General features: G+C 50.7%; 1 protein-coding gene and 1 pseudogene across 2 annotated transcripts in view; one reads left to right on the forward strand and one right to left on the reverse strand.

Annotated features, from left to right (window-relative positions):
• CCDC57 (coiled-coil domain containing 57) overlaps positions 1–27,400 on the reverse strand; it is a 122,338-nt gene that overhangs the window by 30,191 nt on the left and 64,747 nt on the right. For both annotated transcript variants that reach the window (XM_066235019.1, XM_066235020.1), the window contains 4 exons: positions 24,765–24,918; positions 12,035–12,150; positions 10,387–10,515; positions 9,458–9,674 (listed from right to left, as the gene is read on the reverse strand). In XM_066235019.1, the coding sequence (XP_066091116.1) occupies positions 9,458–9,674; positions 10,387–10,515; positions 12,035–12,150; positions 24,765–24,918 (616 nt within the window). The remainder of the gene's footprint in view (positions 1–9,457; positions 9,675–10,386; positions 10,516–12,034; positions 12,151–24,764; positions 24,919–27,400) is intronic.
• On the forward strand, positions 22,864–23,361 carry LOC136307964 (protein S100-A10 pseudogene; annotated as a pseudogene).

A 27,400-nucleotide genomic window follows, 5' to 3' on the forward strand; every position in this document is an offset into this window, starting at 1 on the left:
CAAACCTTCCACAAGCTAAGCCAAAACCTGTGCTGAAATATAGCCTTCTTACTTTTTTATTGCAAAATAGTGCTCAGGAACAGCCAGCTGGGCGGAATGTCTCACTACCTCCCTATGCCTGCCCCACCTGTGGCCCTTCCCTGCTTTCTGAACAAGGAACCTCAGCGCTGCTTAGTTCTCAGCACAGATTCCCAATGCTGCACGGAGACTGCCTGCGAGATCAGTCACTCACATTGCGTAAAATGGGGCCACTGCTTTCCCCTGCCCCAGCCTGACCTCCCTGTAGCATCCCACCCAGCTAGCCACTCCCTCCCTCTTAACACTTTTCATTATAAGAGATACCCAAACTACATCAAGCACATATAGCACACAGGTATACTTTAAAGAATAGTATGTAAAGAAAAATAAAATAATCTAAAGAATCAAAGAAACACCTGGGCATTCAGCTTAAGAAACAGAACATGACTACCACCTATTTTTGTAAATAAAGTTTTACTGGCACTGCCTGACCTGTGGTGGCACAGTGGATGGAGCGTCGACCTGGAGGTGCTGAGGTCGCCAGTTCGAAACCCTAGGCTTGTCTGGTCAAGGCACATATGGGAGTTGATGCTTCCTGCTCCTCCCCCCCTTCTCTCTCTCTCTCTCTCTCTCTCCTTTCTAAAATGAATAAATAAAATAAAATTAAAAATTAAAAAAAAAAGTTTTACTGGCACACAGCCAGTCCACATTACACGGTGCCTATGGCCACTCTGTGCTACGAGGGCAGAGGTAAGGGGCCATGCAGTACAAATATCCACTTCTTGGCCTTCGCAGAACAGGCCTGCCGGCTCCTACTTTGGAATTCTTTAGTGGGGGCAGGTGGTGACAAAGTTCTTGTTTTATTGTCTTGCAAAGCTATTGATTGCTTTATTCTCATTAGTGAAAGCTATGGCCATTGGTATAGGATTTTAGGTGGACTGCTATCTCCTATGGGTGCACCAGCAGCATCTCACTGTCCTTAGAGTTGAGGTTCCTGTCTCCTCTGTCTGACAACTCTTATTTATTTATTTATTTATTTATGACAGAGTCAGAGAGAGGGACAGATAGGGAGGGATAGACAGATAGGAAGGGAGAGAGATAAGAAACATCAATTCTTCATTGCGGTTCCTTAGTTGTTCATTGATTAATTTCTCATATGTGCCTTGACCAGGGGGCTACAGCAGACTAGGTGACCCCTTGCTCAAGCCAGCGACCTTTGGCTCAAGCTGGTGAGCCTTACTCAAAGCAGATAAGCCCACGCTCAAGCTGGTGACCTCAGGGTCTCGAACCTGGGTCCTTTGCGTCCCAGTCCGACGCTCTATCCACTGCGTCACCACCTGGTCAGGCTGTCTGACAACTTTTAAAACAGTCTCACTACCTCTGGTGTTCCTGAGTTTTGTTACCATAGATCCAGGGTGCATGGCTTTGTAACCATTCCGACTGGGATTCCTTAGGCCTCCTGGGGTTGAGAATTATCACTTCGAGTACTTCAGCCTCACTCTCAGCCCTATCCCTTCAAGTGTTTCCTCTGTCCCAACACATGTCAGATGCTCACACCAACTGTGGCTCTTCACCTGCCTCTCCTTTCTTTCTTCCTTTCTCTCCCCCCCCTTCCTTCCTTCCTTCTTTCCTTCCTTCCCACCTCAAAACCAAGATGCACAACCTCCCCGTGGATGGGATAAAATTTAAATGACAACTGTCAGGTGGCGAAGGTCACAGTCTGATGACTCAAGAGGAGCCCGATTTGCTTGAATTGACCCATACTGGACATGGTCACACCTCTGGCGGAGTGCCCCTTTGGGGCTTACATCTGTGCCATGGCGCGTGCTGTGGCCCATGCATGAGGCAACTTACAATATACCACTGTTGTCAGAAATACAGCACTGTGGTCAGGGTTGGAATAGCTTAACCTGTCCCATGATGAGAGATAAATGACAGCTGGCTACACAGTGGGATGCAGCTATGAGTTGTGTGGTTGTGAGACTGAACAAGGCATGGGCTGTGCCAACCAGGATGGACCCGAGTTCTCACCTGCCCCATGCCCACTGACAGTGTCCCCTCCATTGGCCCTTCTTGCTACATTTTGGCTTCACCAGTTCCAAGGAGCCCTTCTCACAGATGTTCCTGCCAACCTCACAATGACACCAGGAGGGACAAAGACATGATGAGCCTGGGTGGCTCTGGCTTTGGGAGGCTGAGTAAACCAAACACATTACTTGATTAGTGTGTGAGTACATGGCAGAGGCATGTGTGCATAGCCTATATAGGGTTGTGGGTGCTTCCCCTGGGCAGTGATTCTCCCAGATTGCTCTCCTGCCAACGTGAAATACAGTTTTCCTTGTTCTCTTGCCCTTACTACGAATAGATTTTCCTTTATTAGCTCTTTCCCTTTTGTTTATTTGTTTGCCTGCCTTTGTGAACCTCCAATATAAATGTATATGGCCCAACACTTTTCAGCTCTGCAGTTTCTCTACCATCTGCCTGAATCCAATGTGAACTTGCCTGGTCTTGGCCACCAGCCTTACATCTGGTGTAGTGGGCAGGGTTTGGAGCAGATTGGTATGGAGCCACCGACACCCTTGAAGGGTGGGGTAGAGGAGTGGTCCTTGTTGTCCAGTGTATGGTTCCTCAGAGCTGTCCTTTTGGGGGCTGCAGGCTGGGTGTCTTTTACATCCCTGTAAGAGGAAACTGAGAGCTCTGTGCAAGAGGCAGCCCGAGATCAAAAGCTCCAGGGTGAGCTGTGGACTGAGTGGCAACAATGGCATGAGCTGGAACAGTCACTGGAGAAAGAGCTGCAGATCCAAGAATTGCAAGTCAGACTGCAGGCTGAGAACCAGCAACTGTGTGAACTGGAGCCTGCACTGGAGAGGAAGGCCGACTGGGTATGAGAGTTGTGGTGTGAGATGCAGGCTGAACACCAACAGCACCTGGAACTGGAACAATCTCTGGAGAAGGAATTGCGGGTTTGCGAGTTGCAGTTTTCCTGGAAGCTGAACGTTGGAAGCTGTTGGAGAAACAACTGCAAGTTCAGGAGCTTGAGAGTCAGCTTCAGGCCAAGAGCCAGCAGCCACAGGCAACGAAGCAGACGCAGAAGACGGAGCTGCATTCCTGCCAGAGGAGTGGCTCTGAGTTGGCAGGAGCAGGTGTTTCTTATTCCTCCTCTTCTGAGGGGAGGCTCAGGCTGCAACTGCTGTCCCCAGACTCAAGAGACCAGCTAGTGGTCACCAAGAAGGTAAAATCTTAGCAGTGCCTGACCAGGTGGTGGCGCAGTAGATAAAGCATTGGACTGGGATGCAGAGGACCCAGGTTTGAGACCCCAAGGTCGCCAGCTTGAGTGTGAGCTCATCTGGTTTGAGCAAGGCTCATCAGCTTAAGCCAAAGGTCACTGGCTTGAGCAAGGGGTCACCCAGTCTGCTGTAGCCCCCTGGTCAAGGCACATATGAGAAATTAATCAATGAACAACTAAGGAACCACAATGAAGAATTGATGTTTCTCATCTCTTTTCCTTCCTGTCTGTCTGTCCCTATCTGTCCCTGTCTCTGACTCTGTCTCTCCCACATACACAAAAAAATCTCAGCAGCAAAGAGTCCCTCAGGGACAACCACAGTCTCCTCCACAGATAGTGGAGCACTCTGTGGTCTGGCCTTACACCCAGGCAGAGCTGATGGAGTTGGGGGGTGCAATTCAGGCAGAAACCTGTGGAGCCCCTGGCAGCCTGGCTGCTGAGGTGTGGGACATAGAGGGTGAATGGCATCATGCTCTCTGGAACAGAGATGGAGAAATTGGCTGCCATTACCACAAACTCCTCCATGAGGCAGTGGCTTCAGAACTGTCAAGACAACCCAGGAAAACATACCCGATTAGAATGGGTGATGGCTGCCATTTGTATAGTCTGGCAGAATGCTGGGGACTTGCTGGGGGCAGTGAGTCGGTGGCAGTGCTGTAGTGAGTTAGTACAGGTCCTTTGGGAACTAGGTATAAAGAATGCTGCTTTCAACACGAGGTCCCGTAGACCAGATGAGGAAGTATTTACTGCCAGGATATGAGATCTTACCCTCTGCAGTGCCCCATCAGCCCTTTTTGGGTCACTAGTGGCAATCCTGAGCCCTTATGTGGGACAGCCTATTAACATGGTTACACAGATGGTAGCAGATTTGGGGGAGCTGGAGGCAGCACAGAATCACAAAGCTGTGAGGGTTGCTGCCCGTGCTACCCCCCTCCGACTAGCAAGAGGAATGGGCCTGTGAAAGTTACCCAAACACAGATGTGGATGGATTTAATTGCGGCTGGAGCAGATAGGGAGAAATTGGATGGCAAGCATAATAAGGTTCTTTTTTTTTTTTTTTTTTTTTTTTTTCATTTTTCCGAAGCTGGAAACAGGGAGAGACAGTCAGACAGACTCCCGCATGGGCCCGACCGGGATCCACCCAGCACGCCCACCATGGGGCGACGCTCTGCCCACCAGGGGGCGATGCTCTGCCCATCCTGGGCGTCGCCATGTTGCAACCAGAGCCACTCTAGCACCTGGGGCAGCGGCCAAGGAGCCATCCCCAGTGCCCGGGCCATCTTTGTTCCAATGGAGCCTTGGCTGCGGGAGGGGAAGAGAGAGACAGAGAGGAAAGCGCGGCGGAGGGGTGGAGAAGCAAATGGGCGCTTCTCCTGTGTGCCCTGGCCGGGAATCGAACCCGGGTCCTCCGCACGCTAGGCCGACGCTCTACCGCTGAGCCAACCGGCCAGGGCCATAATAAGGTTCTTTTGGAGTTTTGGCAGCAGCTTAAACCAGGACAGAGAGTCCAACTGCTGAGACAAATGGCCCCAGCAGCTACCAATAAAACAGTTGGTGCACGGGTGGCATGGTTACAAGATTATATGATGGAGACTGCTGAGGGAGAGGAGGACCCCCAAGACCCGCTGTTCCAGTTTGAGTAGGGGAAAGGCTGAGAGACGTGTCTAATAGGGACAGGCAGGGACTGGAGGCCACACGTGGAACTGGATATCCACTGGTCCCTTTCTAATAATGTACAGTGGGTGTTGGCCTTGGTGGATACAGGTGCAGAATGTTCCCTCCTCTATGGGAACCCAGAATGGTTTGCTGGGACCCCAGTGGCCATTGACGGTTATGGGGGCCAAACTGTTCAAGTGAAGCCAATAACTATTCCATTGGGGATAGGAAGAGTGCCTCCTAAGCCATATAAGGTGTATGTATCTCCTATTCCTGAATATATTTTGGGGGCAGATGTCTTACAAGGGCTGTGGTTGGAAACTACAGCTGGGGAGTTCCGGCTGCAGATCAGGGTCGTGAAGGCAGTGTTGCAGGCACATGCAGCAATTCCCCCTTGCAATTGCCCATTCCCTGGCATGTGACTAGCATGAAGCAGTACCACCTGTCAGGCAGCTATGAAGAAATCACTAATAGGGACAATCTAGAAAAGATGAGGATCATCCGGCCAGCACACAGCCCTTACAACTCCCCAGTGTGGTCTGTGCACAAACCAGACGGAACCTGGTGAATGACAGTGGATTACAGGGAACTTAATAAAGTTGTTCCCCCTTTTCATGCTGCTGTACCTTCAATAGCTAACCTGTCGGATCGGTTAAGCCATGAGTTGGGGACATACCGCTTTGTGGCAGACTTGGCCAATGCTTTTTTCTCTATTGATATAGCTGCAGAGAGTCAAGACCAATTTGCCTTCACTTGGGAAGGGCAGCAATGGACCTTTACAGTATTACCACAGGGCTATCTGCATAGCCCCACCTTGTGTCATGGGCTGGTGGCTGCTGACCTGGCTAAATGAAAACAGAGGCAGTTCGTATGTATCATTATATCGATGACGTTATGCTAACTAGCGACTCTTCCAGAATTGGAGCAAGCAGTCCCTACCCTGCTATTCCATATGAAAGCATGTAGCTGCACGGTCAATGAGGGCAAATTACAAGGACCTGGGTATCTGTTAAGTTCCTAGGGGTTGTCTGGTTGGTAAGACAAAGGTTCTCCCTGATGCAGTTATAGATAAGATCCAAGCATATCCCGTGCCCACTATGGTAAAGCAGTCACAGGAATTCCTAGGTCTGTTGGAGTATTGGTGAACATTCACACCCCATTTAGCTCAGTTACTGTGCCCCTTGTATCACATTATTCAGAAGGGGGTTCACTGGGATTGGACTGAGCAGGCACAAGGTACATTTGCAGCAGCTAAGAGAACTGTCAAGGCAGCACAGGCATTGAATATGTTTGATTTACCAGGCCCTGTGGGTTTGATGTCCATATAACCCCTGAGAGGTTTGGATGGGGCTTGTGGCAACGGACAGAGCGCTTACGGCAACCTATTGGGTTTTGGTCCCAATTGTGGAAAGGCGCTGAAGTCATTACTCATTAGTGGAGAAATAGTTGTTAGCTGTGTATACTGCCCTCCTAGCCACTGAGAGTATTATTACAACCACAACTCCAGTTAAGGTCAAGACCACATACCCTATTGCAGGATGGGTGAGAGATTGGGCAACCAAACCTTGTAGTGGTATGGCCCAAACCTCCACCGTGGCCAAGTGGGGTGCATACCTGCAAAAATGCTGTGCTCTTAGCACCAGCCCATTGTGAGCAGAACTGCAGGAAGTCTTGGGTCTAGTCACCTGTGTGACCTTAAAGTCAGGTGCAGCTAGGGCTCAGGAGGCAGAACCCGAAGTCAGTCCCTACCAGGAGGGGCGAGTGCCCATCCCCAAGGATGCCTGGTATCCTGATGGTTCTAGCAGGGGCCTACTGGCCATGTGGACGGCCATAGCCTTCCATCCAGCCACTGAGACTATTTGGATGGACACGGGTATAGGTCAAAGCAGCCAATGGGCAGAATTAAGAGCTGTTTGGCTAGTTGCCCATAATGAACCTTTACCTCTGGTGATTTGCACTGACAGCTGGGCTAGCTATCATGGACTGACCCTCTGGATTGCTACTTGGCACACTAACCAGTGGATGGTAATGCACCGTTCACTATGGGGTCAGGCTATGTGGCAAGACTTATGGGAAATAGGACACCAGAAGCAGGTGACAGTATATCATGTCACAGGGCATGCCCCTCTAGCCCATCCCGGGAATGATGAGGCAGATACTTTGGCGAGTGTGTGATGGTTGGAGACTGAGCCTGCAGGTGACGTGGCACAGTGGCTCCACCGGCGTCTACTCCATGCAGGACAGAAAACTATGTGGGCTACGGTTAAGGCGTGAAACTTGCCTGTGTCCTATGCAGAGGTACTTGCAGCCTGTGAGCAATGTGAGTGTGTTCCAAGGAGCACCCTCAGAGACCACTGGTGTCACCTGGACAGACCCAGAGAAGTCGTGTTCCACTGACATGACAAATATATATCATTGGACCCTTACCAAAGTCAGACGGGTACCAGTATGCAGTCATTTGTGTAGATACTGCCACCGGTCTGCTTGCGGCTTACCCTGCCTGTAACCCAGACCAAAGGGCAGTCATACAGGCTCTGGACTACCTGAGTGCTGCGTACAGGCGGCCACTGGTCCTTGAAAGTGACAATGGTACCCACTTCACAGGTTCTATGGTGAGGCAAACAGCTCAAGAGCTGGGGGTGAACTGGATCCCTACCACCCCCTGGCTGCTGGTATTATTGAGCGGTATAATGGACTCTTAAAGCAGGGACTGCGACAAGAGGGGGCACTGGCTCTCTTACTGGATGGGCATGCCACTTACGGACAGTACTCTGGATTTTGAATGAGAGACCTTGACAGAGGAGCCCAGCTCTGGTGAAGGCCCTCCTGCATCGGGCAGCTGCTCCCATCTGGTTGCAGTATGCACCAAGCCACTTTGCTCAAGCCGGCTTTGGATGGCAGGGCAATGTGCTCTTGCCTGCCCCAACAGCCCTCCTTAAAGGCCAGTGGCTTCAACAGACATGGTCCTGGACGGTACAGGCCCCCTACCTACGATGGGTGGCCTTGTTGGTGCTGTGGGATGGGGGGCTAGAGGTGGACCTCCTGTTAACTCCCTGGGCAACCAGCACCTGGCCACCTACGGTAGAAGTGTATTACCCTGTGAGTGCTTAGGGAGACAGCATTATGAAGGGCACCGTTCTAATTTTGTTATGGCCCATAATGAATTCTCCCATCTTGCTGCATGTAGAACCAGCAGATCTTGGTGTGAAGGCCAATAAGGTTTGGTAAGCCTGCCTGGGGCGGCCTCGAGTAACTACTACTGTGCTGTCTGCAGACAGAGCTCGGCCTGGATTCTGCCAAAACAGAAAGACTTGCCTCTCTTGGTGCTGCTGACCACTCTCATTTCATCCATAGCTGTGTTTGTAATTCTGTTGCTGTAGACCAGGGGTCTCAAACTCAACTCAGCATGTGGGCCACAGAGCAAGATCACAGCCATTCGGCGGGCCGCACTAGGTCTACAAAAGGCAACTGTTACGCAACACTTTTCTCACTGCAGTTGAAAACAAAAAAAAATCAGTACAACAAGCACAATCATACATGCAGTTTACTCAGTGTCACAAAACGACCAGAAACTGTAGTTCGCATCACAACTGCTGTTAACTAAGCTAATATCTAGCTAGGATGCTAGAGAAATGAAAAATACAAGTAGGCCCCTAGGCTTACTTAATTTTATCCAAAATATTTTGAACTTCGTGGATTAGTCTGTGGGCCGCACAAAATTGTTCGGCGGGCCGCATGCGGCCCGCAGGACGCGAGTTTGAGACCCCTGCTGTAGACTGTACTCTTTTGTTTCTGTAATGTACCTCACTCCTCGCACAGGGACCATAGCGAAAGAAACATGTCACATAGCTTGTGAGGTAAGCAATCCTAAAGGAGTGGAATGTGGGGCAGCTGTGTTAGGCTTGCTCATGGGTTTACCAGCTGCAAGCACTTTGCTTGATTAGTGCATTGGCACATGGCAGAGGCACGTGTGCATAGCCTATGTAAGGCTGTGAGTGTTTCCCCTGGACTGAGATTTTCCCAGATCGCCCTCTCACCACCATAGGTATGGATTTCCTTGCTCCCTTGCCTTTCACTGAGAATAGCAGATTTTCATTTGTTTATTAGCTCTTTCCCTTTGGTTGTTTATTTGCTCGCCTGCCTTTGCAAGCCTCCAATAAACAGGTGTGGCCCAACACTTTCCGGCTCTGCAGTTTCTCTACCATCTGCCCAAATCCAATGTGGACCTGCCTGGCCTCGGCCACCAGCCTTACACCACCTGCACAGACAGGTCCTCATGCATCAACCAGACACTGTGCTGGTGACCCCTTGCCCTTTGATCTGCCCCGCAGAATGGGGGACTTGCTTAGCCATAACATCAGGAGGACACTGCAGGGTTCACAGGCGATTGAACCAGGGTGGGAGCTTGAACTTCCTGTCAGCCTGGTTGCGGCAACCCATCCTCACTGCCACCAGTGACCAGCAGCAGCAGCAGCCCAGATGCACATGCTCACCTACCTGGGGCTGAGTTGTCCTGGGACGTGCGGCCAGAAGGGTTAGACCCCAGTTCAAGCAGCTTCCACGTGTCCTGGAGGGAACTGCTTGCAAGTGATGAGGACCTATGGGTGTGGTGGCTGCTGTCCTGGTGGAATTTGTGAGCCTGCTGTGGCTTTGGGGACTGGTTTTCTTTCTGACGAGTTGACTTGCAAGTTGCTGTGGAGATTTTGTGTTGCTTCTATAAAAGTTAGAAAAGAATTACCCCTGAAAGCCATACTCTCTCCCACCCCGAGGAAACAACAGGGCTCCCAGGCCCCTGTCGGTAGATAGGTGATAAGACAGTGGGCACAGCCCACAGATAGGCCTTGGACGTGAGACCTCAAGAACAGGAGAGAGCCTGACCAGGCGGTGGCGCAGTGGATAGGGCATCGGACTGGGATGCGGAAGGACTCAGGTTCGAGACCCCGGGGTTGCCAGCTTGAGCGTGAGCTCATCTGGCTTGAGCAAAAAGTTCACCAGCTTGGACCCAAGGCCACTGGCTCGAGCAAGGGGTTACTCAGTCTGCTGAAGGCCCGCGGTCATGGCACATGTGAGAAAGCAATCAATGAACAACTACAGTGTCTCAACGAAAAACTGATGATTGATGCTTCTCATCTCTCTCCGTTCCTGTCTGTCTGTCCCTATCTATCCCTCTATCTGACTCTCTCTGTCCCTGTAATAAAATGAAATAAAATTAAAAAAAAAAACAGGAGAGAAAGGCCATGGGAAGAGCCTGTACTCTGGCTGCCAGGGGTCCCTCTGAAATCTCAGTGTGGGGATGGCCAAGCCAATGCTGTCAGGACAGGCTGGGTCTGGAGAGAAAGGCACCATCTCTACAGTTGTGCTAACAAGCAGGGCCATTGTGGGCCTGAGCACCATGCCCTAGCGCCCATACTGCTAGGTCTGCGTACCTGCCCTGGCCCTGCTGGGCCTGCCGCACTGCCTCGCTGGGCATCGTTTCTGCAGACTGCTGTTGCTGCATGGGGCTGGATCTTTCCTGAGTATGTGGAGAAATGCTCCTCCTTGGCATTCTTAGAGTCCTGCCACGGAAATTCACATAAAAGGGATTCAGTGTTCGTGGTTCATCGACGAGGCATGCTACTGAGTTTCCCCTCAAGATTTAGAAGAAACAATCCCCAAATTACTGGTATTAGGGACTTACTCTGCTTGTGGACAAGTCAAAAGGGAGGGACCTGCTGTGTTCAATAGCCTGGATTAGCCTCTACCCTAGCCACACCTCTTCTCAGCCCCTGTTCCCACCCATGCCCACAGGACCAGAACTTCATGCTCCCCTCACTGAGATGGGACTTGGAACTCATGTCACCTCATGGTGTAACAGGCTGTCTGCCACCTGCTCTAATTTTATTTTAATTTTTCCATTGACTTGAGAGAGAAGCATTGTAAAGCCAGTTGGCAGGGCCAGAGCCACCATCAGAGCAGCCCGGCCCATGCAGGTTCGCATTGGATTCGGACAGTCAGTAGAGAAACAACGGAGCCACAAACTGATGGGCCATAGTCTTTAATTCTAGCTTGCACCCGGCGGGCAAGTAAAAATACACACCGGGCTCCAAAACCCAGTCACATTCAGTGCTCACAAAGCTACTGATTTATCCGAGTTTCCTAGAATCAAAGGTTTCTAGCTCATCAGACTTATTCACCTCTGTTCCCCATCTCCTTCCTTCTCCAGCGTCAAACTGCACAAACTGGCATCTCACTCAGCACTCCACCATCTTGGCTGCTTCTCCTGGCCTCCTCCACATGGCCTTTCTCTTCTCTCCTCTGCTCTCTCTTCTAATGATAATCTCAGGAAACAAGAGCACAAGCTCTCGTTCGGCCCCCATTTTATAGTGTAGCTTCACAACCTTTAATCCAATATACAAAATAGGGAAGTCTCTAATACAAAGTCACTCCTCTGAGTAATGATTGGATTGTACCGCCCTACATCAAAAAAGGGTAGGAAAGGCTTAATCCCAAAACCAAGCCCCAGGCTACAAGGACTCTCAACACACATTAATATCACCTGGGTGACGGCCTCCTCGTGGGCAACGTAATCTTTAACAAAGTGAGCATAATACATTTTATCTGCCCAACAAGCATCAATTAGGTATTCCTCTTAGTTGTGCATTCATTGTTTCTTGTACGTGCCCTGACCAGGAATTGAACCCAGGGTCTCAGTGCACTGGGACACTTTATCCACTAAGCCACCCTACCAGAGCCTCTCTCTAATTATAGTTCATTTCAATTAAACTGGAAATACAAACTACACCCTGGCAGAGTATGTCTATAAAACATCCAACACATTAGGACTAGAGTGAAGACTGCACAGAATTCCTTATTAAGTGAGTAAAGCTGCAAACATAAGTATGATAAAATTTATAATAAAAAAAACAGGAAATATTGAAATGTAACTATGTTTCAGTGCTGAAAATTGGAGGCTTTTAAGACAGTGTTTATTGTATTGACTTTTTTGTAATGAAAATGAAACATTTGAGAAATTAGTAAAAGTTGTTAAAAACACATTTCTTTTTTTAAAAAAACACATTTCTTAAGGAGAGTTACCTGACTTGTGAGGTGGGGTTGCAGCTGTCCCAAAGGTGGGCCCTGCTGCAAAGATGCCTCGGTCTTCTCCCTGGGGTGCTGGCCCTCAGGGCTGAGGGGCCGGGGAGGCGGTTTCCCTACAAACAAGGTGAGGGAAAGGTCAAGGGCTCATTCTGTGTGCACATCACGTCTGGACATCTCTCATGCTGAGTACAAAGACACGTTCCTCTTCAAAACCAAACCCTCTTTTTCAGTGAATTTGGGGATGCACGGCTGTGAGCTGTCTGTGTCTACTGGCATTTCAGCAGCTTAGCGGAGCCCACTGACCATACTCAGACATATAGAACACACTCTACAGGCATACGTCCCTTAAATGGCTTCTCAAAGAGCCAGAAAGGAACATGTTTGTGAGCAGACCTATAGACACACCCTCTCTGTAGCAGAGGAAAGTGAGAAGCGAGGGTTAAGTGTACAGTCAGCACTCCATCTCTGAGGGCCTCACATCTGTGGCCCACTGAGTGAGCATCTGAGGATTGTAGTACCTGCAGTTCCTGAAACCAACCCTCCCCCACCCCAAACCCCCTGCAACAGGGCACCAAGGGACAACCCTATAAACCTGAAGATGACACTTGTAATCAAGGCTCAGCATTCCATCTTTCTTAGACATGATCTAGGCATCCAATGACTCTCCGTTAACTCAATTTGGGTTCAGTTGCCAAAAACGCCTGCACATACTGAACATCTTTAACCTGACATACTGCAAGATGTAATTACTGTTGGAATAATATTTCTCAATAACAAATCAATCTGGTTAAACAAAAACTTCCTGATGACTTGAGTGAGTCTTTTGTGGGTTTTAACTATTTCCGTATTGGAAAACTGAAATGGAGATGATTTTTTTAAAATTTATTTTTAATTATTTATTCACTTTAGAGGAGAGAGAGAGAGAAGTGGGGAGGAGCAGGAAGCCTCAACTCCCACATGTGCCTTGACCTGGCAAGCCCAGGGTTTTGAACTGGCAACCTCAGCATTCCAGGTTGATGCTTTATCCACTGCACCGCCACAGTTCAGGCGGAGAGAGATGATTTTTAAAGCGTATCCATCCACTTGAAGACTGTGATGACCAGCACACTGCATGGTGCCTGTGAAGTTACTCCTGCTGTTGTAAGGTACCAAAAAGCTGAAAATTGATATTAATATTCTGGGCGGAAAGGTCAGGCTTTCCTATCAGGCTTTTTCCTGTCCCATACCTCCTTTGGGGAAGGGAGGGAGAAGAATGTAGAAGTTTCTGGCTTGCAAGAACAATGGGTCATTCAGTTTTAAATCTAAAATAAAGGTTAACCTAGAAACTTCTTCTCTTTCAATAGAAGGCATAATTTACATACCACCTTACATTGATTGTAGTTCCTCCTCCTCCCTGGAATGTTGAGGGTAAAATACCTCTAGGCTAGTGAGGAAAGATGAAACCCAGAAGAGATAAGAAGAGGTTCAGACAAACACGTGCACACGAATGTCCACAGCAGCAGCATTCACAGCAGCCCAAAGACAGAAAACACACAACGTCCATTACTGGTGAATGAACAATGTGGCCTGTCCATGCACTAGAATATTAACCATGCAAAGGAAGTAAGACAGTCTCGCTACAATGTGGCTGAACTTCAGAAATGAGATGCTCAATAAGAGAGACTGACACAAAAGGACACTTGTGTGATCCCATGACCAGAAAACACACCCAGAACAGGTGACCACAGGGATGAAGGGCTGACTCAGGGAGACAGAGAATGGTGACACTACACTTGATCTTAGCCAAAAGGTCGAAAAGGATAGAGAATGATGACACTAAATGGAACACCTTATAATTCCTTACATGGTAACATTCATGTCATACATATTTTACAAAACTTTAAAAAAGTGATAGTTCTGAGGTTAGTTGGCAATGGGGGAAGGTCACATGAGGAACCAGACCCAGAAACTTTGGAACCGTCCACACCCATGCATGCCAAAAGAAACCTCCCAGCAGCCCTTTGGAAAAGAGCAACCATCTGTCAGCCAATGAAATTTCGCCATGTCATATTAACCCGACCACCCTACAGGCACTATAAATTACCCCCACATGGATCCCCCCCATGCGACTACTCTGGCCCCTGTCCCCCAGACCAGAGAACATCGTCTAGGAAGCTCCCTGAATAAATCTTTTATTATTCCACACTTTGTGACTACACCCTTCCTTCTTCCTCTGTGGGGAAAAATACCTGACATTTGGTGCCAAAAACCCAGGAGGAGTTTGAAGTCTGCAAGGACCGCTCCTCTCTCCTTCTGAGAAAGAACCAGGACCTCCAACCTTCCACCCACTTTGGAACACGGAGTGGTAAGTCCCCTGCCTCCAACCTCCCCTCAGTTCTTTCTGCCAAGACTCCCTGTCCAAAACCACAGCTGCGTCAGGGACCTCTTTCCGTTTCGAGTGTGTGTGTGTGCCTGTGGAGATGTCCTGAGCACATCTACTTTACCTATCCTTCCGGTGGCCAGAGCTTGAGTTGCAGGACGCCAATGCTCAACTCTGACCACTCCGAGGACTGAGGATGGCCGTGGGGGCACAGGAATCCAAACCTAATCCAAAAACACTACTGGGTTGCCTTATCTGAAATCTCTCCCTCCCTAAAGAAGAAGAAACTGTTCTTCTCCACTGTGGCCAGGCCTCAGAACCCACTGGATAACCAGACCAGGTAGCCTCCTGAAGGGACTTTCGATTTTAATATTCTCACCAATTTATCACCAAAAAAAGTTGGGAACTGGCCTGACCTGTGGTGGCGCAGTGGATAAAGCGTCGACCTGGAAATGCTGAGGTCTCCGGTTCAAAACCCCGGGCTTGCCTGGTCAAGGCACATATGGGAGTTGATGCTTCCAGCTCCTCCCCCTTCTCTCTCTCTGTTTCTCTCTCTCCCTCTCTCTCTCCTCTCTAAAAATGAATAAATAAAATTAAAAAAAAAAAAGAAAAAAGAAAAGCATTATATAAAAAATGTGTTAAAAGTTGGGAACTGGTTGGAGATTCCTTACATCCATGGCTTCTAGTTATTTGTGCTTCCGTCCTAATCTCTGTGCTGCCTGTTTTATCACTCAGGCCCTTTCTGGCCAGAGAAACCTCACCTAAACCCTCCACTCCAAATCATTCCTCCTTCACCGACTTCCAACTCTTTCCACCTCCTGCCTGACCCCCCAGGGGCACCCCTCTCTCAGGACCCTTCTCTGGGGTCCTGAAAGAACCTCTTCGCTCGGGTCTCTTCCCTCCAAGAGCCCCCTCCCCTACCTTCACAAGATCCTGTTTCTCATTCACCTGTAAATACCAGTCTCTCTTTCTCCTCCCCTGCTGGCCAGGGGCCCCTCCCTTCTCCATTGTGTTCTTAAGCCCCTCCTCCATCAAGTCACCCTCTGCCAGCCATTGGCCCTGTCCTGCCTCTGGCTCTGGCGTTTCCTGCTGGATCTGGGTACTGGGCTCCCAGGAGCCCACTTTCTCTTATTCTAACCCTCAAACCCTATCCAGGACCTGTGAACATGGCATTTAAAGTTTTGTTTTTTGTTTGTTTTTTTTGTGTCTGTGTGTGTTTTTTTTTTCATTTTTCTGAAGCTGGAAACGGGGAGAGACAGTCAGACACACTCCCGCATGCGCCCGACCGGGATCCACCCGGCACGCCCACCAGGGGTGACGCTCTGCCCATCAGGGGGCGATGCTCTGCCCCTCCGGGGCATTGCTCTGCCGCGACCAGAGCCACTCCAGCGCCTGGGGCAGAGGCCAAGGAGCCATCCCCAGAGCCCGGGCCATCTTTGCTCCAATGGAACCTCGGCTGCAGGAGGGGAAGAGAGAGACAGAGAGGAAGGAGCGGGGGGGGGGGGGGGTGGAGAAGCAAATGGGCGCTTCTCCCATGTGCCCTGGCTGGGAATCGAACCCGGGTCCCCCGCACGCCAGGCCGACGTTCTACCACTGAGCCAACCGGCCAGGGCCGCATTTAAAGTTTTTAATGGTCTCAACTAGTAGAAAAAGGCAGAGGCTGTTCGCCAGGCCCACATGCAGCAGAAGGTAACACTCCAAACCCAGGCTCTTGTGGCAGCCCTAAAGCTGGCAGAGCAACAGGGGCAAGGCACAGAAGGTGCCCGACCCAAGTCCAGGCCGCAAGGAGGAATCCCATCAGGAGCTTGCTTTAAGTGTGGCAAGTAGGGTCACTGGTCCCGGCAGGGCCCCTGCCCGCGGCTGCCCACTGAGCCCTGCCCTAATTGCAAGCAGCCCGGTCACTGGCGGAGGAGCAGTTGCCCCCTTTGGGCAGCAGGCTGATCCTCAACGTCTCTGCATGGAGGACGGGCCACTCAGATGGGAGGCTAATCCAGCCAGACCAGCCCATCATTCGAACTCCTAGGCCTCATGGACGGTTGACACGGCCTGGACTCATAGAACCCAGGGTAATACTGCAGGAACGGGTAAGTCCATCTCATTTCCTATGGACATGAGAGCTGCTGCCTTCTCTGTTTTGCCATCACACTCTGGACCTCTAAGTTCCCTCACAGGTCTCAGTTATGGGAGTGGATGGGACCCCTTTCTTTCCCCTTCTTACCACTCCTGGCATACAGTTTTGCCTCAAGTGTGCTGACCCTACCCATCTCCAGCACACCAAAAGGCTAGACCCTGCAAATCCCCCCATTACTCCTCTTTTTTAAAAAAATCCTTACAAAAAAAAAAAAAAAATCCTTACAGGACCGCATCCGCAAAGTTTCTCAACTCACGGCCAAACAGATGTTCCTCCTGACACCCCTCAAAACCACCACCTTCCGATCCTCCCCGCCCCCCTAATCAGCAGGAAGTAGCCAGACGAATAAGCAGCGCCCCTAATTAATACAAAAGGTTGGAATGTAGGGTGGTGGGCAAGGGGGACGGTCACGTGAGACACCAGACCCGGGAACTTGGCTGGAACCGCCCACATCCAGGCACGCCAAAAGAAACTTCCCAGAAGCCCTTTGGAAAAAAGTGACTGTCCGTCAGCCACTGAGATTTCACCACGTCATATTACCTAGACCAACCTACACGGCCCTTTAAATATCTCTCACGCGGGTCACCACTTGCAACTTCCCTGGCCTCTGTCCTCGGGACCACGGAACCTCGTTGGGCGAGAAGCACTCTGTACTCAATAAAGCCTTTTATAATTCCACACTTCGTGGCTCTAGCCCCTTCCTTCTTCCTTGGTGGGGAAAAATCCTTACACTTATTTTCGGGAGGGTTTCTGGCTGCAGAGGAGCTGAGCTACATGTGCTCAATGAAAGGCAGAAACCAGGGTTGAACCAAAAACACAAGGCTAATGGGTTAAGACTAACAAAGGGTATTAGCCCCAAGGGAGGGATAGGACAGGGGTTATATGGATTCCTCAAAAGGCCTTGGGCAGCCTGACCAGGCGGTGGCGCAGTGCATAGAGTGTCGGATTGGGATGCAGAGGACCAAAGTTTGAGACCCTGAGGTCGCCGGCTTGAGCGCGGGCTCATCTAGTTTGAACAAAGCTCACCAGCTTGGACCCAAGGTCAATGGCTCAAGCAAGGGGTTACTCAGTCTGCTGTAGCCCCACGGTCAAGGCACATATGAGAAAGCAATCAATGAACAACTAAGGTGTCGCAAAGCGCTGCGTCACTCACGTACAGTACTACTTCCAGTGACGTGGGACACACACCTCACAGCTCCAGAAGCGCATGATATCACTTGTTACGGCTAGCAATGACAAATATGGAACCGGACATTGACCATCTCATTAGCCAAAAGCAGACCCATAGTTCCCATTGAAATACTGGTCAGTTTGTTGATTTAAATTTACTTGTTCTTTATTTTAAATATTGTATTTGTTCCCGTTTTGGTTTTTTTTGGGGGGGGGGGTTTTCCTGAAGCTGGAAACGGGGAGGCAGTCAGATTCCCGCATGCGCCCGACCGGGATCCGCCTGGCATGCCCACCAGGGGGCGATGCTCTGCCCATCTGGAGCATCGCTCTGTCGCGACCAGAGCCAGTCTAGCGCCTGAGGCAGAGGCCAAGGAGCCATCCCCAGCGCCCGGGCCATCTTTTTGCTCCAATGGAGCCTCGGCTGCGGGAGGGGAAGAGACAGAGAGGAAGGAGGGGGGTGGTGGAGAAGCAGATGGGCGCCTCTCCTGTGTGCCCTGGCCAGGAATTGAACCCGGGACTCCTGCACGCCAGGCCGACACTCTACCACTGAGCCAACCGGCCAGGGCCCCGTTTTGTTTTTTTTACTTTAAAATATGTGCAGTGTGCATAGGGATTTGTTCATAGTTTTTTTTGTAGTCCGGCCCTCCAACAGTCTGAGGGACAGTGAACTGGCCCCCTCTATAAAAGTTTGAGGACCCCTGCTCTAGCTCTACTGCTGAGCCAACTGGCCAGGGCCTCCCTAATAAACTTTTCTTGCCTGAACTTGGATGTCCACCTTCAGCCAACCTTACATCTAAGTCCTCAAGAGTGAAGGGTAGACACCCTGGGGAGAACAGGCCACTATTGTTCACTGAGGGTGCTCTCCAGGCCAGAGAGTGTGTATAGTTTTCTAGCAAAATGTAAATACCACCGTTGGGCAAATAAGTTTGTAAAATCTGTATTTTCTGGTTTTGCTCACTCTTATTGTTAAAAAGGGCCACTGCTCAGGTGAAAGGGATAATTACCTTCCTGATTGGAAGGTGATTTGGAGGGGCCATTATTATGCTAATGTTTACTGGAAGGGAGTTTCTGCCCCCACCACTGAGAGGTGTGGGAGGATTTCTTTTTCTCTCCTCCCTGATCCCTTGCCCTCCATGGGAAAAGCAGGTTTTCTGCTTTTCTCTTGTCTTCTCTTGTGGTTTGCCTATCTTGGTGAGACACCAATAAACAGAATGGCCCACCATCCTCCGACAACGCCATTTCTTTAGCGTCTGCCTGAATCCAATGGGAACCTGCATGTGAATGGCTATAACGGCGGCCCCTGGCCATACATGCACATTGGCCCAAGAGACAGAAAACCCACAGACATCCCATCATAAAAGAAAATGTAAAGAAGTCCACCACTGACACAGGCACCATTACAGAGAGTTCTGCTGCTGAGTCTCCCTCACCTTCAGAGAAGGCAGTGAACTTAGTCACCAGGCATCTGGCTTTCTCTGACACTGACATCCAGGGAGCAGTCCCCTCCCCAGGGAGAGGGACTGGAGTTTAGCCAGATTCGGGACTCAGGGCAGCAGGAACCACAGAAGGGAGGAAGTACCTGGGGGTCCTCAGTGGGTGGGGAGGGATGTATGGACAGTGGGTGATATAGGGCTCAAGGCATGCCACCCCAAAATATGCTATTGTCAGCCTTGGCCATGTAGTTCGGTGGGTTAGCATCCTCCCTGTTGGGCAGATAAAATATATTATGCTCACTTTGTTAAAGATGGCACTGCCCACGTGGAAGCCCTCACCCAGGTGATGTTAATGTGTGTTGGGGGCGGGCTGTGGGCAGGCAGGATCTTTGTAGCCTGGGGCCTGGTTTTAGGACTAAGCCTTTCCCACCCTTTTTGATGTGGGGTGGGGCAATCCCATCATGCTTCAGATAAGTGAGGTTTTTTTGTTTTGTTTTTGTTTTGTTTTTGTATTTTTCTGAAGCTGGAAATGGGGAGAGACAGTCAGACAGACTCCCGCATGCGCCCGACCTGGGGCGATGCTCTGCCCCTCCGGGGCGTCACTCTGCCGTGACCAGAGCCACTCTAGCAGAGGCCAAGGAGCCATCCCCAGCGCCTGGGCCATCTCTGCTCCAATGGAGCCTTGGCTTCGGGAGGGGAAGAGAGAGACAGAGAGGAAGGAGGGGGGGGGTGGAGAAGCAAATGGGCACTTCTCCTATGTGCCCTGGCCGGGAATCGAACCCGGGTCCCCCACACGCCAGGCCACCGCTCCACCGCTGAGCCAACTGGCCAGGGCCCAGATAAGTGACTTTGTATTAGAGACTTCCCTATTTTGTATATTGGATTAAAGGTTTTGATTTCTACACTATAAAATGGGGGCAGAATGGGAGCTTGCTTTCTCGGTTCCTGAGATTAGCATTAGAGGAGAGAAGAGAGAGGCCACATGGAGGAGGCCAGGAGAAGCAGCCAAGATAGTGGAGTGCTGAGTGAGAAGCCAGTTTGTGCAGAGAGAAGGAAGGAGATGGGGAACAGAAGTGAATCAAGTCTGGTGAGCTAGAAACCTTTGATTCTGATAGATATGTAAATTCCGAACTGCCCTCTTGATGTTCCGCTTATCTGTCAGACCTCACCCTTACTGGACTATCCCCGAGACAAAGGAATTCCAAAAAGCTGAGAAGCCACCCCAAGAAGGGGCTCCGGACATACCAGGACTTTTGATTCAACACCCACATGATCCAAGCCCCTAAGGAGGAACATTCTGGACATACCAGAACTTTTGCCTCAGTATCCCCTCGGGCTCTCCCAAACACTATATAACTTACCCCTAGTCTATAACCGGAGCTCTTCTCCCCCAGGAGAAGTGCCCGGCAGGGTTCCTTTTTTCCTTTCAATAAAGCCTGTTACTCTGGTCTTTCGGACTCCCATGGATTCCAACAGATTCTAGGAAACTCTGATAAGTCAGTAGCTTTGTGAGCACTGAATGTGAGTGGGTTTTGGAGCCCAGTGTGTGTTTTTACTTGCCCACCAGGTGCAAGCTAGGATTAAAGCTGATGGCCCACCAGTTTTTGGCTCCGTTGTTTCTTTACCTACTGTCCGAATCCAATTTGAACCTGCATGGGCCAGGCGGCTGTGATAGTGGCCCTGGCTACTGGCTTTACACTCCCTATACACCAAAGTTGCAGGTTCCATCCCCGGTCAGGGTATATACAGGAATCAACCAATGATGCATAAATAAGTAGAACAAATTGATGTTTGTTTTTTTCCGCTCTCTTTCATTCATATATATATATATATATATATATATATATATATACACACACACACATATACATACATATATATTTTTAAACTGGGACAGAGAAAGAGTCAGAGAGAGGGATAGATAGGGACAGACAGGAACAGAGAGAGATGAGAAGCATCAATCATCAGTTTTTCGTTGTGACACCTTAGTTGTTCATTGATTGCTTTCTCATAAGTGCCTTGACCGTGGGCTACAGCAGACTGAGTAACCCCTTGCTCGAGTCAGCAACCTTGGGTCCAAGCTGGTGAGCTTTGCTCAAACCAGATGAGCCCATGTTCAAGCTGGTGACCTGGGGTCTGGAACCTGGATCCTCCACATCCCAGTCTAACACTCCATCCACTGCGCCACCACCTGGTCAGGATAAATTTTTAAAAATGCTGTTGATGTAAGAAATGTCCAAACCTGTAGAGAATTTTTATGAGCTTATTTAAACAGACTGACAACTGATGCCAGGGAGTGAGCTCTCCCATGTCCTGGGGAGGGACAGTGTGCAGTTTCCTTTGTGCAGAATTAAGGAGGGTTGATGGGATTACAGGCCAGTTAACGGGATTATATGCTCTCCAGAGGGTAGTCCTGCCTTTTTCAAATGTGTGTTAACCTAGATGCACAAATACAATGGACAGAGCTGGTTTAAGGCAAGGATAAATCTTTTACTAGAGAAGTTACATGCCTGGGGCCTGGTTGTTCACCTTGACCTGCCTGTTAGGAATTTATGATCAGATCACCATGGAGTTACTTTCCATAGTGATAGAAACATGAATTCCAAACTGCCCTTTTGATGTTCCGTTTATCTATCAGACCTCACCCTTACTGGACTATTGACCCTGAGACAGAGGAATTCCAAGAAGCTGGTCAACCTGCCCCAACAAGGAGCATTCCAGAAAGCTGAAATCCTCAAACTGTAAAAGGGAACATACCAGGACTTTTGCCTCAGTATCCCCTCAGGCTCTCCCAAACACTATATAATTCGCCCCTAGTCTGTAACCAGTGCTCTTCTCCCCGGAGAAGTGCCCAGCAGTGTTCCTTTCTTCCTTTCAATAAAGCCTGTTACTCTGGTCTTTTGGACTCCCATGGATTCTAACACATAGGACCCCTTTTTGGTCCACAATGCCACTTGGCACATTTTGAATTAAAGTCACTTAACAGCTGATGTAGAAAGGATACTCTGACCAGCCTGTTGCCCTGGAAGCAGGAACCAGGTTTCCTTATCAGCAGAGATGGGAACTCAGGCTCAGAAGCTGTGTGAACAAACTGTTTAGGTTCTTCATGAATTAAGCACCCAAGACTGAGTGTCTTTGTCTTGTCAATTCCTTATGGTTTCTTTGCCTAAAAAGCATAAAAGCTGCCTGCTTTGGTTGTTTTCTTAGGTTCAATTTCTGTGAGACCCATTGTTTTTTAATTTGTCTTGTCTCAATTTAACTTTTCAACCATTCAGAAGAACATAGAAGGGTAGGAGGAAATTTTCCCTCCCAATAGCTGGGTGGGTGATGGATGGATGGATGGAGGGACAGATGGGTGGATGGACCGGTGGGTAGATGGATGGATAGGTGGGTGGATAAACATGAGTGGATGGACAGGTGAATGGATGGGTGGGTGGGAACATGACTTACTGAAATAAGTACTTGGTTATAAGCTAGGATGGCTACAGGAAGACATAAGTAGGAGCAAAGACAAATTTCCTGGAGTAAAGAGTCAGGAGGAGGTATGGCTGAAATCAGAGAGAAGGCCTGGGCCTGGGTCTGGGAAAGGGCATCCTGACAGGGGCAGGGCTGGGCACAAAGCTGAGGCCAGAGAGCAGCACGGCTCGAATGTGGGAGGGTACAGAAGATGACAACATGGGCTCATTGGCCTCGCGTCCCAACGAGCGACCCGGCCGAGCCTCCGGCCAGACCTCACCAAAATGCCGTCTCAAATGGAACATGCCGTGGAAACCATGATGTTCACGTTTCATAAATTTGCTGGGGATAAAGGCTACTTAACAAAGGAGGACCTGAGAGTACTCATGGAAAAGGAGTTCCCTGGCTTTTTGGAAAATCAAAAAGACCCTCTGGCTGTAGACAAAATAATGAAGGCCCTGGGCCAGCGCCGAGACGGCAGAGTGGCTTCCAGAGCTTCTTCTCACTAACTGCTGGGCTCACCCTCGCATGCAATGACTATTTTGTAGTACACATGAAGCAGAAGGGGAAGAAGTAGGCAGTGCTGAGCAGTTCCTTCCACCCTGATAAGAGTTCTCCTAATGAGTCCCTTAAAAAATCTCTGCCCCCCAGCTTCCCCCTGTATAAGGATCTCATGAGCAGACTGGGACCCCTAGAAAATGTATAAATAAAATCCCACTCCCATTCGACGAGAAAGAAAAGCCAATTAAAGCCAGATAAGCTTTTGATTTTTATATTGCTTGTATCCTCTTGCCCTCAATAAAAAAATGTTTTTAGTTCCAAAAATAAAAAATAAAAGAAAGAAAGAAAGAAAAGAAAGAAAAGAAAAAAGAAAGAAAGAAAATGACAACATGGAATGGAGTTCAGAGCAGAGTGGAGCTCTACCACTGCAGTGCCTGTGGTTGCAGATCATACAACGACGGGGATGGAGCACAGGCAGGTGGTGGCCTTTGAAATAAAAGTGGTTTTGGGAACGCAGCACAGGATAGTCTAGAAGTGCTGACATCAACCTGTCCCTTCAACCTGTGAACTGTGAGGAGGACAGGCTCCTGATGGGTTACGGGAACGCAGGCACTATGCTGCTTGGAAGTGCATGCTCACTCCTTCTCTGCTGGATGGTTCTGAGGAAAAAGCTGCTGAGAGAATTGCATCCCCCACTGCCCCACATGCTGAAGGAGACAGTCACCATGCTGGGAAAAGTCTGTAGGCTAACTCCACCCTGGGCTTTGGCTCCCCTTGGGCCTGGGCACCAGGTGAAGACGATGGCTGCACTTTCTCTCTTCACTCTCTCCAGCCCCTGCCCCTCCTAGAGCACAGCCTCCCTCAGCTCTGCTGACTGAAGTCCTTGGAGCCCCACTTCCAAGTCTGGGTCACGCCATGGTCAAAGCATTAATATGTTGAAACTACTACTGGGGTGTACACGGCTTCGCCATGAGAAAAGACTGAGAATGGAACATCACGCCCCAGCCTATAACAGTGACTGTTTTCTGAGCACATGGTGGTTGGGAGGAGGCCCAGCAGAGGGACACACTTTCCTCACACCCCTCACTACCGTCCCTAGGGCACTCTGCCTCAAAAGTGAAACCAAGTGGCCGGGGTATTTAGGCCATGCAAAGAAGCAAGGGTATAGCCTCAGTTTTACAAATAGGGGTGAATCTTGTATGTTGGCGTCCTCATAATAACAAGGAAGTTAGGACAGGCACAACCCCCCAAGCCCTGGGCACTGCCTTGGTGTTGCAGGAAAGCAGGGACGGGAGGGGAGCAGGGTCAGACCGCGCCCAGGTGGAGTACGCACAAGGACTTGGCAGCCAGGCCTGTCCTGCACACTCGGGACATGTGCCTCTTTTTAGAGTGTCACTGCCTTTCCTTGAAACCAGCACCCTGGGAGACAAAACCCCCTGGGCACCTGTGGCACAGTCCCCACTGGGTGGATTGCAGTGGGACCCAGGCTGCCTTGGCATGGAGGCCACAGACCACAGACTGCTGCTCACCAGATGCACAGAGTACTACAGCTTTGCAAACCTTCTATGTTTTGGGCTTTGCCCTGCGCTGACCCTGAACCCACTTCAGCCCGCAGGGTGTCTCTGTTCTCCTGCCCCAGGACCAGAGTGTCCCTGTGGCCCGCCTGCCCTGGCTCACCTGCAGGCCAGCCCAACTCTGCGCGCAGCCGGTTCCCCAGCTCCAGCAGCTGCTCCTTCTCCAGGTGCAGACGCAACACCGTGCATACCGCCTCCTTCAGCTTCCTCTGAAGTCGCTGCACAGACAGGGCCTCAGGTCCCCCTGCTGCTGGGCCCTGTGAACAAAACCCACACAGCAGACAGCCCCCCGGGTCGGGGACAGGGTGCAATTGCTGCCTCAGTCCAACACCCCTGGGTGACAGACGCCATTCTAAAATGAGGGGCCCAGAGATGATTGTTTATGTGTGCTAGCAGAGATGGAAAGCAGCCATACACCGCGGACATCTGTTACATGTGGAAAGCCCTGTTCCTCCACACCCAGTTCCTTCCCACCTCACACCCCGGGGTCCCTGTGCTTTCCCAGTAAGGACAATGAGGAGCCAGACAGCACCCATGCCTGGCCTCCAACGGTGACCCCAGGGCCTATGAGAGTTGTGCCTGTGATAGGTCCCTGTGTGGGCACATGCCATGGCCTGGGTGCCTGATGCCCGCCTTCCATGGAAGGGGCTGAAGGGACCCAGCGGTGGCTGCTGGACCCACCTCCCTCTTTGCCTCTCCCTTTTGCCCCCTGCACTGCCCTCAGCATGCTGGTGGAGTTCCCCTCCTGGCTTGGTCCTGCTCCAGGCTCCATGTCTCTGGGACTTTCTCCACCCCCCCCCCCCCCCACACACACACAACTCCTCTCCAGCACTGCAGGCTGGCCTGGGTTGCCATGTCCAGTCCTGATGCAGGTGCAGAGAAAAAGTAGAGGCCATGGTGAGGAGCGCACGGGGGGGGGGGGGGGGGGGCAGTGGTACCAGGGTTTCTGGGTCAACACTTGAAGTCTGAGCCCCCTACAGTCCTAGCCCCATGCATGCCTGTCACCCCAACCTAGACCACCACATGGCCCCTGCACAAATGTGTGCTCACATGGGAGATGCTGGAATGAGGTGGGGCCCGCAGAACAAGAGACCAGGAAAGGGGGCTGCCTCTGTGTCAGGCAGGCCAGACAGAGCCCCGAGGGAAGCAGGTGGCCTACTTAGGCAGGGCTGCTCTTGACACCTATGAAAAGCCGCAGTGTGCCTGTCTTGGCCATGCCTTCTGGCGTGGGCACAAGGAACTGGCTCCATGTCCCTGGAACAGACCAGCACGCACTGTCCTGGCTCCTTTTCCTTGGTGTGCCTTTCTAGGCCTGGCAGGCGCTATGCCCTTGGTGGCTGCTTTTTTCAGATGGCCTGGAAGCCGCAGCAATTGCCCACTGGCACTTGGCATGTGCCTCAGACTAGTGTGGCCTCATGGCCCCAAGCACCTAGATCCTGACCTGGCTCCCCAGTGAGCAGGATGTGGGCCTGCTCTGGTCTCTGGGACACAGGGCACAAGTGGAGCCTGGTGCCTGTATAGGGGCCAAGACAGGCCGGAGGCCGGAGCATGGGTTCACGCAGGGGCTCCACACCCCCTCAGTGGTTGACCCAGCATGTTGTGAAAGAGTCACAGCCTTTCCGACATGTTGGCCAAGGCAGCCGGTCCAGGGTGGGCGCCTGTCCCCAAGGCCCAATCCTTCACAGGAACACATTGTTCGAACACCCGTGTTACTCTGAGGAAAAAGCAACCCTGAAAACAAACTTCACAAACCTCAGGACACTAGAGATTTAAGAGAAGCTCATTCCCCAGACACTCCAAAGCACAAGTGAGGTGTAGATGCTTCCCGGCCTGTGATGGGAAGGGCCGTGTCCTAGTCACTGTGGTTGTAGTGTGAGGGGACTGCAGCAGAAACCACACCAAGCGTGGTCTCAGTTTCCGGCAAGATTATTTTGATGACTCCCTAAAGTTTCTCCCTACCAGAATGCTTTGATGCTAACAGTGACCAGACACACTCAGCATGGAAACAATGGGCCCCACGCTGCTGCTGCCCTGTTTGCCCCAATGGCTCTGGTGGTGACCCAGCCTTGGGGCCCCAGCAGTGGACCAAAGCTTTTACTTGTTGAGCTGTCTTCCTAAGGGTAGCAAGTGCTGGACTCCATGGGAATTCTCTGGAGGCCGAGGCCTGGCCGAGAGCAAGCCTGGCCACAGATGTGGAGGACACAGAACCCAGTCAGGGTTAGGGCCGGCAGTTCAGTTGCTGTGCCTTGGATCCAAACCCTGGTGCATGCCCGCAGCTCTCAGCAGAGCCAGCCATTGATAGAAAGCAGACACTGCCCCCCAGTGGGCCCACGTGTCCCTCCAGGTGCTGCTGGGTTTCAGAATGGGGAATAGAGCAGCCAGCAAACCATGATAGTCAACCAGGCTATCAGTCCTAAAAGCCCTTTTGTCTCTCCCACTATGAACAAGGCGGCGTGGGCACCAGGCTGGGGCCACTTGAGACCAGGGAAATGTGTGACTGGACTACACTACTTTGAGGCTCCTCTGCTTCGCTCAGGCATGAGAGACCGGCTTCCACACATCAGAATTTCAAACTTAGAGACGTTGGTGACATTGACACTTCATCACCAGCCCTGAGCTATCGAGAGAAAGCCTGAGCCACTCTGTCATTTACATCTGAACACCCCAGCTTTGCTTCCTGAAAACAAGGACGTTCTCTTGATAACCAATCATCAGAACCATAATTTACATGGAGTCAAC

Source organism: Saccopteryx bilineata, chromosome 6 (assembly GCF_036850765.1).
Source record: "Saccopteryx bilineata isolate mSacBil1 chromosome 6, mSacBil1_pri_phased_curated, whole genome shotgun sequence".
Lineage (NCBI taxonomy): Eukaryota > Metazoa > Chordata > Mammalia > Chiroptera > Emballonuridae > Saccopteryx > Saccopteryx bilineata.